Genomic DNA, 13,389 nt, shown 5'->3' with positions numbered 1-13,389 from the left:
TACAATGGAGCCCTGTGCGAGGCCGCAGCGCCAGAGTCGGACTGCTGTCTGCAGGCGTGGAAACCCTAGAGGGCCGAGTGAAAGGACTACCGCCTCCCTCCGTTTGCTTTAGCGGTGTGAGGCCGCGGCCAGCACGGGGACAATAACTTCCTCCTGTATTATTGATACTGTGGGGGAACAGCTATCACTCTGTGCTGCAGGGTTCCATTCGCCACAGGAATATTCGATGAGAAACAGTATCCTGCCCACACGCCCCTCGTGTCTCCACTGGAAACGGAAAGGAATCAGCCGCTGAACTGGCCGTTGAGATCTGAACACTTGGCCCAAGGCCAAGTGTTCTGAATGTAATGGGATATGAAAATATAATCATTCTGCCAAATCAGAACATTTCCAGGTACTGGCGTTAGTTGATCGTGCAGGAAGCAGAATCGTCCTAGATCACATTCTAATACACAGTTGGCAGATTCTGAGCGTCCAAGTTACATTTGAAGGCACATAATGGCGTAAATGTATCAAGGACGACCCCAAAACACAATCACGAGACACAGTAGTGCTTTATTTCCCTTCTGTGACACTACTGGAGGATGAAAACTTGTGAATACACAGGCTGCTCGTCCACAACAGGAGAGACAGAGACGAGAAATTCTATTTTAAGAGTAACTTAAACCGAAATACAGAAGAGGGAGTTCTCGCACACAGAAGGAAAAACAGGAATTATCAAACATAAGAGAATCACACATGGAAAAATAAAAGTTTTTCTGTTGATGTAATGTGTCTACATCAATGATGAGGAAAATATTTAAACAGTAGAAATTTGGGAATTCTGTTGGTGCTATTCTTCCTGCCAGGATCTTTAGGGGTTGCCAGTCTTATTCCTTCTAAAGTGATCATCACTTGGGTGTTATTACATCTCATTTTGGGGGAGACGTCTTCCACTGTGAGCCTCTCCACAGACCTCACAAGGGCGTCTTCAGGGCCTCAGTTTGGATACAGACGTTGGCAAATCCTTCCAAGCCTGCAGGACACAGTTGTTCCACATGAACTCTGCTACACAGATTCACCAGCAACAAACTGAAATTCTTCCCGTCAGAAAAACATGGACGGACCTTAGAAATCGTAGCTTTCTGCATCTGCAGCATCTTGATCGTGTTATTTCTGTTGTCCAGTTTTTCCTGTCAAGACAAAAGTGATTCGATACTCAAGTCTAAATGGAAATATGTGAGAGAGGAGAGAACTATAGTGAACAGATCACCAAATACCTCGATGTCATTAAGGAGCCCATCCAGAACAGCTGGGTCCATGTTGGAGGCCGAGCTGACTGAAATGATCTGAGCCTCAATCTTCTCCAGACGCGCCGTCAGAGTCTTTTCTTTCCTTTCCAGCAGCACGATCCTCTCATCTCCGTCGTGCTGCATCTCCTGGTATTTCTGATTTCCTTTTTTGTGCAGCTCGTCTCGTTGCTGCTCCAACTGTTCCAGGTTGACATAAACAGGAACGCAGATGCACATGAAGAGCGAGCAGTTGGCTGACATTGACCCACACAGAAACTGTTTTACCTCCCGGACTTTCATCTCCAGCGCTTCATTTTCTGATTTTAAGTCCTCCAGATTCTTAGTCCTGTCTTCAAGCGTATTCTGTGGAGTTAAATGTGTGTGTTGACTGAACAGAACACAAACTGCAGCAATGGGCTCATTTTGAAATGGGAGCACATCAGCACGAACCCGTGAACCCTGCGTCCCTCCTTTCTTCTCATTTTCAGTGATTTTCTTCTCCAATTTCAAGAGAGCCTCAGAAATACGTCTATTATCGGGCAAAACTCGGGCCACTTCTGCGTCCTTCAGACACCGCTTGGTCTTCATGTCTTTAATTTGTGCCTTTAAAAACACAAACGACTAAATGAGAAGAAGCGACGAGTTCTTTACTAATACCGTTTGGACAGAGAAAAGCATAAATTGAATTGTATTTTTTTGTTTTTTTTTTTACTTTCTGTCTTTTATTTACTTTTATTTATTGAATCACATTAAAGATATTATCTTGGGGTTAGAACAAGCATTGTAATCATTTTCCAGACGACTGATTGGATCAGTATCTACATCAAATACCTTGAGCGAAAGGTTCAAGTCTGCGTCTTGTTTTATATGAGCAATAACAACGTCCCAGTCTCTGACAGCTCTGTCGTGATCTTCTATGAGAGAAGCCATTTGGTCGTCCCAGTGTTGGCGTCTCTCACTCATCTGAGTCTTCCTGATGTTTTCCATGTCTTGTGGGATCAGCTGCATCTTTCTCTCATACTTGGCTATAACCTCTAAAATAAAAGGCCACAAAGATGCCCGATCTCTGGTCTCTGGCTTTGATTTGAATTCATCATTTAAAGGTATTTACCTGCACACTGTTTCTCCCCGCTGTCCTTCACTTTGCTCAGTTCTTCATTGTGTTTTTGCTAAGATTAAGAACAAAAGCGGTTTCAAATGTTGCTGCTTTTAAAGGGGCTGTATTTAAGAGCTGGTGTGTAGCACAAACCAGTTCAATCTCCCAGGCCAGTTGTTCACTCTCCACATCCTGCATGTCCACAGCGATGGCCTCCTGCTCCAGATGGATCTCAGCCTCCAACTGTTGCTGCTCTTTCTGCATGGCCTCAGCCAAGACTACAGCATCGGCTCTCAGCCCCGAGATCACGTTCTGGTGTTCACACAGGACGTGCTTTACCTTCTGCTTATACACCTGGGGAAGGAAATAAAGGGGCAGGGTTAACGCCATGGAAAATGCTCCTACGGTCTATCTGTCATTTAGCAGGAGCATCACAAATGCAGCAAATGACTGTGGACTCGGAGGATTCAGAGAATCTGCCTTCATCTCTCCAGAGCTTGTTGGAATCTGTGTTGTCCTTGCACCATTCTCCCAGGAGCAGCATTTATCAGGTTCAGATGCTTTTTTTAAATATAAAACTGCAAAACATTTTTAGCAGAAACGTGGTGCCGAGAAACTCATTGAGATTCTTTCTCCATCTGCACATTTTCAAAACAGGAAACAATCATTTGGAATAAAATCCCTGCGACTTAATCTCTTAATCTGTATGAAATTCTGCACCTTGATCTCAGCTTGGTGCCTCCTCTCATCCTCCTCTATCTCCTTATTTACGATTTTGAGCTCAGCCTTTAGGTCCTCCAGCTTTCTCTGAGTGGTCTCCATGAAGCCAAACATCTTGTCCCTCTCCAGCTGAAAATAGTTCCTCTCCTCCCTCTCTCTCTCCAGCTCCTCTCGCAGCTGAGCAGCGTGCTCCTCCATCTGCCATAAAGGAGCTCCACATTCAACAGCAGCTGTATCCACATTTTCAGTGTTCTGATATCTGATACTCTAATGATCTAGATCAACAAAAAAAAGAAAAACACTTTAAATGACAGCGATATTTAGTTCTGACCTGCTCCTTTGACAGCTCGTCTTTGGTGAGGCCATTTATCAAGACGGGCGACCTGGCCTTTGCAGGCTTTTTACTTTTGCCTTTGTTTTTCGGAGGCTGGAGGGGGAAAAGGGATAAAATGCCAAAACTTGTTTGAGGTTTTTGTCTCACGTCTTCCTGTAATGGTCTGTTTGTCAAACTAGACGTAACCATGATGAGTTAGCGAGCAAACCTCAGTGTTTACTAGTCACTTTCTGCAACCATATTCTGTAAATGGGTTACATTAACAAAGAAAACATTCTTACCATCGCAGGTATCCAGCTACAAAGAAAGGAAACGCCTTTTTTTCTAGTTTTAGGCTCCGTTGGCACACAGCAAGCTAACCTCTGAAACCTGTGACCACAAACAGGGTGTTGCCACGGCAACAACAGCACGGGCTGTTACAATACAAATGGCTCCAGGAGGGGGGGCGGCCTTCACCCAGACAAACTCCACACCAATCAGAGTTGAGTATCTTCACCTGCCGGGGGTTTTTTTGGAGGGGGGGGGGGGACTCAGAAAAGGAGATTATTAAATTAGGGTTAGGGCTACTGATGGTTTCCCATATTAACCATTGGTTTTAGTATCCAAATATTACTCATGTTTTTACCATTTAATCTCAAGTAGGGCCTGAATTAGTTTGCAACTCTCTCCAGAACGGACTTTTCCAAGAAGGAAACTACATTTTTACCAGTTAGCCAGCTAGCTGACAAGGAGATTTGTTTGCTTGGATCCATTTTCCTGTATTTGCATCGTCATCGAGGTTGGATGTGCCACATGTGACAACCCCAGTGACCCTCCTGGACACCAGGGGTCTCGGTGACTCTGCCTCTCAGTGTCTTGCAGGTCCGGTTGGGGGTGACAGGCTGCTCACCATCCTGCTGGCACCCCCCCCCACCAGGCTGCTCCTGGGTGCTGTGCCATGGCCCAGTCCCAGGCCCTCTGTCTCTTGGCTGGGTGTCTCTGCTGCTTGCTGTGCTGACAGTCCCGTGGGCACATTGTCACACGTGTGTGTTGCCTGTTGTGGGGTTTGGAGGGCTGTAACCATCAGTGTCTGCTGGAGGTGTGAGCACAGACTGGACGGACAGACAGACGGTGACAAAATCCCGGCCGTTATTCTGTTTTCATGGGCTCCAAAACAAAATTTAGTCGTGTTGAGTTCCTGTTTTCTTCAGTAAATGTTTTCCTTTAGCGTAGTTGATCCTGGTTTTATGTGTATTCATTGTGATGGTATATTAAATAGGCACAGACCGCTATGCCTTTTTTTCAGGGTCGATACTGGTTATTGACAGTAACTGAAACCAATAACTCTTTATTCAGATATCTTTTACTGTGAAGAATTAAAATTTTAGTCATAATTCAGTACAGTAATATTACGAGCGCCAACACAGAACTTCATTTAAGTCTGACATTTATAATCACGTCAGCTTCTTGAAATAACAAAATGGTGCTAAAAAGTGCTAAGAAGTAGGTGAAACATATCTTCTTCCGGTGTAACGGCTGTTTTAGACGTGTATAAATGCACAAAATGCATTTCCGTCTCTGACGTCACCTGACAAGGGTACGAGTCGCTCCTCAAGCGGAACTGCAGTGTGTGTGTGCCCCTACGTTCCTTTTCATGGGCGCACTACATGCTTGCTATCGTGAATTGAAAAGTGCGCTGCTTCCTCTTCATTCAGTCTCTGGGCGAGAGGAGAGAATAAAAAGTGTGTGAAAAATGAATGAAACACAACACAGAGGCATAAGACTGGTGACACGAGTGACCCAGAGGAATGGGAAATAAAAGGAGCACATTCACCATTTTATCTGTGTAACGATAAACCAAAGAGGGAAATAAGACTCAGCTGATTCTACATTTGTTACGTGCTGACGCCCACCTGAACATCAACGAGCTCTCTCATCAAATATTAAGAGTAAGAGAATCATAAATGTAAAGATGGAAGGTGGCCAAAAGGAAGATGGATGAATGTGTTTCCGTGAGCGGTGAGGTAAATCTTTAAAGATTAGACGTGTGGGAACAAGTGAAAAGATTGGTGCTATTCTTCCTGCCAGGATCTTTAGGGGTTGCCAGTCTTATTCCTTCTAAATTGATCATCACTTGGGTGTTATTACATCTCATTTTGGGGAGACGTCTTCCACTGTGAGCCTCTCCACAGACCTCACAAGGGCGTCTTCAGGGGCGCTGGAGGCCTGTTTGGATACAAGGACACAGTTGTTCCACATGAACTCTGCTACACAGATTCACCAGCAACAAACTGAAATTCTTCCCGTCAGGAAAACATGGACGGACCTTAGAAATCGTAGCTTTTTGCATCTGCAGCATCTTGATCGTATTATTTCTGTTGTCCAGTTTTTCCTGTCAGACAAAAGTGATTCGATACTCAAGTCTAAATGAAAATATGTGAGAGAGGAGAGAACTATAGTGAACAGATCACCAAATACCTCGATGTCATTAAGGAGCCCATCCAGAACAGCTGGGTCCATGTTGGAGGCCGAGCTGACTGAAATGATCTGAGCCTCAATCTTCTCCAGACGCGCCGTCAGAGTCTTTCCTTTATGTTCCAGCAGAGGAATCCTCTCGTCTTCCTGTGGCTCCTCCTGGACACTCGTCTCACTTCTTTTGTACAGCTCGTCTCGTTCCTGCTCCAACTGCAACAGGTTGACACAAAGCAAATGGCAACAGAACCACGGGGAGACCAAACATCCAGCTGACATTGACCCACACAGAATCTGTGATTGACCTCCCGGACTTTCATTTCCAGTGCTTCATTTTCTGATTTCAAGTCCTCCAGCTTCCGTGCCCTCATACTTTCAACGGTATTCTGTAGATGACGGTTACATGTGTCATTTCTATAATAAAGAGAACATCAACTGGGCTTCATTTGAATCGGGAGCACATCAGAACTGACCCCTGAAGCCCTTTTTGAGACGAAGGTCCCAGCTTTCTTCTCAAATTCAGTGATTTTCTTCTCCAACTTCAAGAGAGCGTCAAAAATACATTTGTTATCCTCCAAAACCTGGGCCAATTCTGCGTCCTTTTTGCATTGTTCTATCTTCATGTCTTTAATTTCTACCTATAAAAACAAGCATCAAACATGTCAGTAGCACTTATGGGGGAAACATTATGCCTTCATAGTTGGCGGTAAAATACCGGCTTGGATGGCATCGATTTTTACTCAGGAAGAGAAAGATGCTAAAGGGATTTTTCTTGTCTTCAATGGGCAAATTTTAGTGCCTTAAAAACTTAAAAAGGGAACTTCAAAATCTCAAGTGCAATTTCTGAAAAATAATTTGGCTTCTCGCGTGCGTAGCGGAGGGCTAATATCATTCAGAGAGGGAAAAACAACAACGTTTTCTAGAATAGTTTCTGTCTTAAACCCTTAGATAGTAGCTTTGGGGGGAAGCATTGTAATCATTTTCCAGACGACTGATTGGATCAGTATCTACATCAAATACCTTGAGTGAAAGGTTCAAGTCTGCGTCTTGTTTTATATGAGCAATAACAACATCCCAGTCTCTGACAGCTCTGTCGTGATCTTCTATGAGAGAAGCCATTTGGTCGTCCCAGTGTTGGCGTCTCTCACTCATCTGAGTCTTCCTGATGTTTTCCATGTCTTGTGGGATCAGCTGCATCTTTCTCTCATACTTGGCTATAACCTCTAAAATAAAAGGCCACAAAGATGCCCGATCTCTGGTCTCTGGCTTTGATTTGAATTCATCATTTAAAGGTATTTACCTGCACACTGTTTCTCCCCACTGTCCTTCACTTTGCTCAGTTCTTCATTGTGTTTTTGCTAAGATTAAGAACAAAAGCGGTTTCAAATGTTGCTGCTTTTAAAGGGGCTGTATTTAAGAGCTGGTGTGTAGCACAAACCAGTTCAATCTCCCAGGCCAGTTGTTCACTCTCCACATCCTGCATGTCCACAGCGATGGCCTCCTGCTCCAGATGGATCTCAGCCTCCAACTGTTGCTGCTCTTTCTGCATGGCCTCAGCCAAGACTACAGCATCGGCTCTCAGCCCCGAGATCACGTTCTGCTGTTCACACAGGACGTGCTTTACCTTCTGCTTATACACCTGGGGAAGGAAATAAAGGTGCAGGGTTAACGCCATGGAAAATGCTCCTACGGTCTATCTGTCATTTAGCAGGAGCATCACAAATGCAGCAAATGACTGTGGACTCAGAGGATTCAGAGAATCTGCCTTCATCTCTCCAGAGCTTGTTGGAATCTGTGTTGTCCTTGCACCATTCTCCCAGGAGCAGCATTTATCAGGTTCAGATGCTCATGATATAAGTCCTCTGTGATTTCATTCTGTGTTCAGCCTCATTGTTTGGATTTACCTCACCTTGATCTCGGCTCGGTGCCTCCTCTCATCCTCCACCATCTCCTTGTTTACGTTTGTTAGCTCAGCCTTTAGGTCCTCGATCTCTCTCTGAGTGGTCTCCATGAAGCCAAACATCTTGTCCCTCTCCAGCTGAACATAGTTCCTCTCCTCCTCCTCTCTGTCCAGCTCCTCTCGCAGCTGAGCAGCGTGCTCCTCCATCTGCCATAAAAATAGAATTCGGTAGCATTAAATTCAACTGTGACCCCCCCAGTAGAATAAACTAATAAACTAGATCCAACCAAAACCAAATACTTCACATGACAACGAGACTTAAGTTCTGACCTTCTCCAGCGAGATCTCGTCTTTGGTGAGGCCATTTATCAAGATGGGCGACCTGGCCTTTGCAGCCTTTTTACCTTTGCCTTTAGGAGGCTGGAAAAAGAGGAAATGTTAAAACTCACAGTTTTGTCTCACATCTTCCTGTCATAGTCCATTTGTCAAATTAGAATATCTACGCTACAAAATCGCTAGCCGCCATTAACTTAAAATAACTCCGTAAATGAGTTATTTTTGCTTACTTTTTTTTTATTTGCGCTCATAGTTGCTGACTGAAGTTATTTGATACAATAGAAGGCAGTTGTAATACGTAAAACATATTCATTTGATTTAGATTAATGCTCAATCAATTGATATAAAAAATCAAAGACTGTGAGATCCTTTGATCTCGATAATTGCTTGGTTGGATTTATTGGCCTACCTTTTATGCAGAATTGGGATTCCTTGGATACTGTTATTGCTGAAACATGAAAGTCGTGCTGCACTGTTCCCAGTCGAGTTGTGTGTTGTTGCTTTTGTGAAAAAATTACACTATTTTGCACAGTAATCTGTGAAACAGCAAAATATTGACAGAAAAATTTACAAGACAATTTCACAGAAATGGCGGCTGAGTGCCTCTGGCCTGCCAGCCCACGTAATGCCCCCAAAGTCCCCAATCACGTATATGTTTGTGAGTCCATCATGACCTTCATATATGTTCACATGTGGTATGTTTATTTACAGGCACACAAAAAGGTCAGCAAGATAAAGTCTGTGCACCTTCCATTTCATGTGAGGGTGGCTAGGAATGGGAGCACTGAACACTTAATTTCCTGTTATTTTATACATTGCAAATAAACTGTTGCACACTTTATGTTTTTTTTTTAGTGCCTTGATGTCTCGTACATTTAAAGTTAAGTGCATTATTTTATCTACTGCATTAAAACACGTTACCTCAGTCTTTCATCATATAAGCTACACCTGGAGATATTTAGAGGACAGAGGCTGGTCAGATCTTCAGCTATGCTAAAATATGAAATTGAACTTTTAATTTTCTGGAAATGAACTGATGTACCTATGAATTTTATGGTGCAACAATATAATGTGCATGAGTAAAAATCCACTCTTCCAAGTGGTGCCCGTAGAACCACAAGTATGGAGCTGCAGAGTCCAGCGCCGCCCACTAGTCTTAGCCCCACCCACCTCACATAGCCCCATTAGCCCGTCACGTTTGACTCCGCCCACTAATTCTAGTCACACCCACCACTCCCAGCTCCACCATTAGCCCTACCATTGCCCATCACATTTAACCCCGCCCACTAGTTCTAGTCACACCCATCACATCCAGCCCCGCCCACCAGTTCAGTTTTCTTCAATCGTATCCAACTGGAGCCATCTGCACTGGTTCTCTTCAGTCCTTCAGAATATGTTCAGTGATGACCCATAATATTTGCCCAGTATGGACAATGGTTGTTCTCCCGTTGCCACTTCGACAGCTACAGCTGGGGAAGATTCATGGGCCTCACTACTTGAGCCCTTGAGCATGCTGAACATCCAATTTCTCCAGGGGAAATGGTGCTGCCTACCTCTACACTATGCACCCATAACCAAGGGATCAGAATCGTCTAATAAACAGCGATGATCTTGATGCTCTTGTCTCTTCCCGATAGACATCCTAAAAGGTTGTTTTTTTTAAATGTGTCTACGACCTTGCCAACATGTTGCCAGTTTTCAGTTTTTCTATCAAACACGCCCAGAAATCTGATAACACTGACCTGCTAAATGACCTGCTACAGTTTTGAAATTTGTATGAGGGTCAGATGAAGAAGTACATTATGGTTCCAATTTATTGAAAATATGGGCGGGTTAATCACATTCGTTTGATGAGGTTGTAGGTATATTTCCCCGAGTTGTAGTAAAAATGATCCTGGATTATGACAGTAAAGCATATATATGTCAGTGGTGCTGATAACAGAAATGTTTGGGTCATTTTTCTGCAGAAATTCAGTCCCTGTGTTGCCGGGTTTCTACCGTGTTCCTTCGCTGATGACAGAAGGGGATGGGAATGATCTAGTGAGTTCATTTTATCAAGATAACAGCTTAAAAAACAACACATTTAACATAACAGAACTGGAGCAAATCCCCTCATTAAAGCACCGATATAATCAGTCTACATGGAACTTGTCCTCATACTGAAGTGTACTTGAATAAATGAGGCAAAATGTGTTTTGTTTATTATTTGTTACAATAAAATAACTATATAAAACAAACCACTGTGTAAACACACTGGTTCAAACTATTGAAAGTTAAAGCGTTGGCTCAAGTGAAGCAAAACAGTTAAATTTTAAAAGTAGAGATTTCAAAAAGGTCACAGAAGCTTTCACCTTCATCCAATTTACACACGTGTTCCTCTTGGCACGGAGGCGAGGACGGATGGATGAGCGGGCAAAAAGCTGAAAAGAAGAAAAAGAAAGAAGTGATCAACAAAAGAAAGCACACAAGTCCTACACGAGACAGGAAGTAGAAGCAGCCATTACCTTCAGAGCTGAGGAGCTGTCTGATGACCTCTGCTTTCATTAATTCTACAAGAGGAAAGACGTTCAGACTGATGTCTAACCTCCACACTGTCAAACTTACCTAAGAAAAGATCAATAACCGTATAATCAAACGTGTTCCTGACACAGTGAGCACTCTACCTTTGGTGGGCTGCGCTAGCTCCTCGATTTCTTTTGATATGTCTCGAACTGGGGGGAAATATATCAGATGAACACAAACGCATTAACATAACAGGAAAATCTGTCTTTTAACATCTAGAGTTGTTCCTGATTTTTACAACTTGTCACTGCTCAAAGATTAAAAACATAGAAAACTGAACTCAAACTCGATGTGCTTTGATGTCTAAAGCTCCGACCCGGATCGCTGCAAAGTTCAATACTCACAGCCGGATGCAGGAGTTCTGTTGGGTTCAGCCTTTATAAAGCAGGATGACCATATGTCCTTCATGGCTGGCCGCTCAAATCTGGAGCTTGGATTGGGATAAACTGAAGCCTGACAGGGAGGGAGATCACTTTCCATATCATCTAATACGTCCACCCTATTATTGCGCAAGATGTCCTGAGGTGGGGGGACCGGCAGTACGAGAGGGGGGGCGCTGACGGAGCGTTTGCTCAGAAGCAGGACGTCGATCGGGCCGTTGATGCTCTTCAGGTAGATCTGGTATTTGGTTGGACAACGGTGCACCTGAGTGGAGATTAACAAATAACAATTAAACAGTTTATTCCATAAATGAGAGAAATATAAAACAACGGTTCCAGTGATGTACAACTCACAACTTTGGGAATGGGGACTTCTAGCTTGGTGCCAGTAGGTGCTCGCACTGCTAAGACGGTCCGGCCTGGAAGAGTTCACATTCAGCATCAAACAACCACCTATTTCAGCCTTCAAACCGTGTGAGGCGACGTTACCGCTGAAACAGTTGCAGACGTCCTCGTGGTTGACGTAGATCAGAGTGTCTTTGAGTTAAGGCTGAAATTAACTACTGCATAAACAAATGTGGGGTTTTATTACAAATACAAGAAAAATCCTAAAACGATGATTCAGTGCAGTAGGAAAGTGCTCAGATCCTTTCACCAGAAAAGCTCAAATATTGCAGTGGCATAAATATTCAGACCTTCTCAGTGCTCAGGTGAAGCACCTTTGGCAGCAGTAACTGACCTCCAGTCTTTTTTACTACGATGCCAAAAGTTTTGCACTCCTGGATGGTGAGAAAAATCTGCTATTTCTCTTTGAAGATCCTCTCAGTCTGTCAGGTTTGTGGCTGACTCTAGACACTAGAACAGGTTCTCATTAATGATGCTTTAATCTATACAACAACAGCTTGGTGACAATATGTTTGACAGGATGTTTTTATCTAAGTAAACTAAACTAAATAACTAAATAAGAGACCTGTCTACAGCAAAACATTTCAAAAGGGACAGCAACTCTTGTTCTCATTGCATTATTGGATAAAAGGATATTTGCTGCAGTCTTCTGCTGTGTTCCTGATACTTTGCTCAATCCAGAATTTCTGCAAGTCCAAAAAAGTCTCCTTTTGTTCCAAATCCCGTAGCTCAGACCTCAAATCCGTCATTCTCCTGGTTAACGTTTGTTGAACATCCGTTGTTGCTAATGATCCTCTTTTCACGGGAGAAAAAAAAATGTACAGATTACTAAAAAAGTTTGGAACAATGTTGGCAGACATGTATGTGTTTCTCAAACATAAACAAAGGCAAGTTACACACTTACATCCACATTACACAACGTTTAGAGACTTTAGAGATGAGACCAACACCTTCCAGAACATTTGTAATGTCATAGATTCGTCTTCTTTGTTTGTTTACAGCCAGGATCTTGACAGCCTACATGGTTAAAAAGATCAATAATGAAATATTATCCCTGATGGGTATTTAAAATAAATAAAATTCACTGTCATGTTTCAAGTCAGTGGTGAAATGAGATCTGGGTTTAGGGTTATTACCTTTTTCAGGTCCAATATTCCACCTTCAGATTCTTGTAGCAATCTGAGGAAGCGCTTGGTGAGTTCTGCAAGACTTTTCTCTGCCCTGCTTTTTGGATCCTGGTCTGGCATGGCGGTGCCCTCACCTGACCTAAGACTGAAGACTATTTCCGGGATAACGTGTAGGACATCCGTGAACTTTATTTTTTCCGAAAAAAACATTAAAAACCAACTCCTAACTGGATAGGCTAGGCCTACGATTTTACTTGTGATAATTTCATATACGGGCTTTTCACATTAATTGTAGCATGTCGATTTAAAGTCTCTTTAAAGTCTCTATCATCGCATCGTTTTCACCGTGTGGTTTTATTTTGAAAGTACGCGGCGGAAGCAATAGCATTTGTGTTTTCTCTCTTAGCCACATTGCTAACTAAACGATGAAGCATTTCATTTACTTTCGTCTGTTCGGCAAATCTATTGCAACGATAATATAAATATGAACAGATCGCCTATCTGATATTATTAGTGGGGATCAAACAAAGTGGAATTTATAAAGGTCCTCACCTGGCGCGTTGTCTCGTTTATCAGTACGATGCAGGGATGCTTCAGCAGATGACGCTGCTCACGTTATTGCTAGCATTCCGTCCGACGTCTGGGGTTGTATCTTAACTAGCTAAGTACAACCATTCTCCATTTTTTATATGTGTAAATAAAAAAAATATTTTTATTAATTGTACTGATTGATTGTCCAACCCCCGATGCTGTGGAATTCCGCGTGTATTTGTTTTCGCTCGATGGGACATGCGTGATTTTCAAAAT

General features: G+C 43.1%; 3 protein-coding genes across 10 annotated transcripts; all 3 read right to left on the bottom strand.

Annotated features, from left to right (window-relative positions):
- Positions 1–541: 541 nt before the first annotated feature.
- On the bottom strand, positions 542–5,118 carry LOC130516884 (dynein regulatory complex subunit 4-like). 5 transcript variants are annotated; one of them, XM_057018274.1, is made up of 12 exons: positions 4,989–5,118; positions 3,703–4,512; positions 3,419–3,514; positions 3,088–3,285; positions 2,521–2,721; positions 2,383–2,440; positions 2,103–2,305; positions 1,722–1,874; positions 1,557–1,634; positions 1,260–1,469; positions 1,097–1,172; positions 542–977 (listed from the first exon to the last, which is right to left on the bottom strand). In XM_057018274.1, the coding sequence occupies exons 2-12, from the start codon at positions 3,703–3,705 to the stop codon at positions 781–783; spliced, it is 1,473 nt and encodes a 490-aa protein (XP_056874254.1). In that variant the 5' UTR covers positions 3,706–4,512; positions 4,989–5,118; the 3' UTR covers positions 542–780. The 5 variants fall into 5 exon arrangements, with proteins under 5 accessions (XP_056874254.1, XP_056874273.1, XP_056874281.1 ...); XM_057018293.1 differs by lacking the exon at positions 3,419–3,514 and having other exon boundaries at positions 3,088–3,362; XM_057018301.1 differs by lacking the exons at positions 3,088–3,285; positions 3,419–3,514.
- On the bottom strand, positions 4,733–8,394 carry LOC130516921 (dynein regulatory complex subunit 4-like). Of its 2 annotated transcripts, XM_057018337.1 has the most exons (11): positions 8,103–8,394; positions 7,782–7,979; positions 7,311–7,511; positions 7,173–7,230; positions 6,893–7,095; positions 6,346–6,510; positions 6,178–6,258; positions 5,879–6,085; positions 5,727–5,792; positions 5,549–5,626; positions 4,733–5,118 (listed from the first exon to the last, which is right to left on the bottom strand). In XM_057018337.1, exons 2-10 carry the CDS (start codon positions 7,977–7,979, stop codon positions 5,552–5,554), a joined length of 1,254 nt encoding a protein of 417 aa, XP_056874317.1. In that variant the 5' UTR covers positions 8,103–8,394; the 3' UTR covers positions 4,733–5,118; positions 5,549–5,551. The 2 variants fall into 2 exon arrangements, with proteins under 2 accessions (XP_056874317.1, XP_056874309.1); XM_057018329.1 differs by having other exon boundaries at positions 4,733–5,626.
- A 123-nt stretch (positions 8,395–8,517) lies between these two features.
- On the bottom strand, positions 8,518–13,376 carry LOC130516935 (transcription factor E2F4-like). 3 transcript variants are annotated; one of them, XM_057018368.1, is made up of 11 exons: positions 13,135–13,376; positions 12,592–12,734; positions 12,360–12,472; positions 12,092–12,250; positions 11,540–11,583; positions 11,405–11,469; positions 11,015–11,315; positions 10,772–10,819; positions 10,613–10,657; positions 10,460–10,528; positions 8,518–8,644 (listed from the first exon to the last, which is right to left on the bottom strand). In XM_057018368.1, the coding sequence occupies exons 2-11, from the start codon at positions 12,700–12,702 to the stop codon at positions 8,628–8,630; spliced, it is 972 nt and encodes a 323-aa protein (XP_056874348.1). In that variant the 5' UTR covers positions 12,703–12,734; positions 13,135–13,376; the 3' UTR covers positions 8,518–8,627. The 3 variants fall into 3 exon arrangements, with proteins under 3 accessions (XP_056874348.1, XP_056874330.1, XP_056874338.1); XM_057018350.1 differs by lacking the exon at positions 8,518–8,644 and adding an exon at positions 9,905–10,118; XM_057018358.1 differs by lacking the exon at positions 8,518–8,644 and having other exon boundaries at positions 10,288–10,528.
- Between the last annotated feature and the right edge of the window lie 13 nt (positions 13,377–13,389).

This window comes from Takifugu flavidus, chromosome 2, assembly GCF_003711565.1.
Source record: "Takifugu flavidus isolate HTHZ2018 chromosome 2, ASM371156v2, whole genome shotgun sequence".
In the NCBI taxonomy this organism is placed as follows: domain Eukaryota; kingdom Metazoa; phylum Chordata; class Actinopteri; order Tetraodontiformes; family Tetraodontidae; genus Takifugu; species Takifugu flavidus.
The sequence above is the reverse complement of the archived record's forward strand: the minus strand, read 5'-3'. Positions and strand labels throughout refer to the sequence as shown.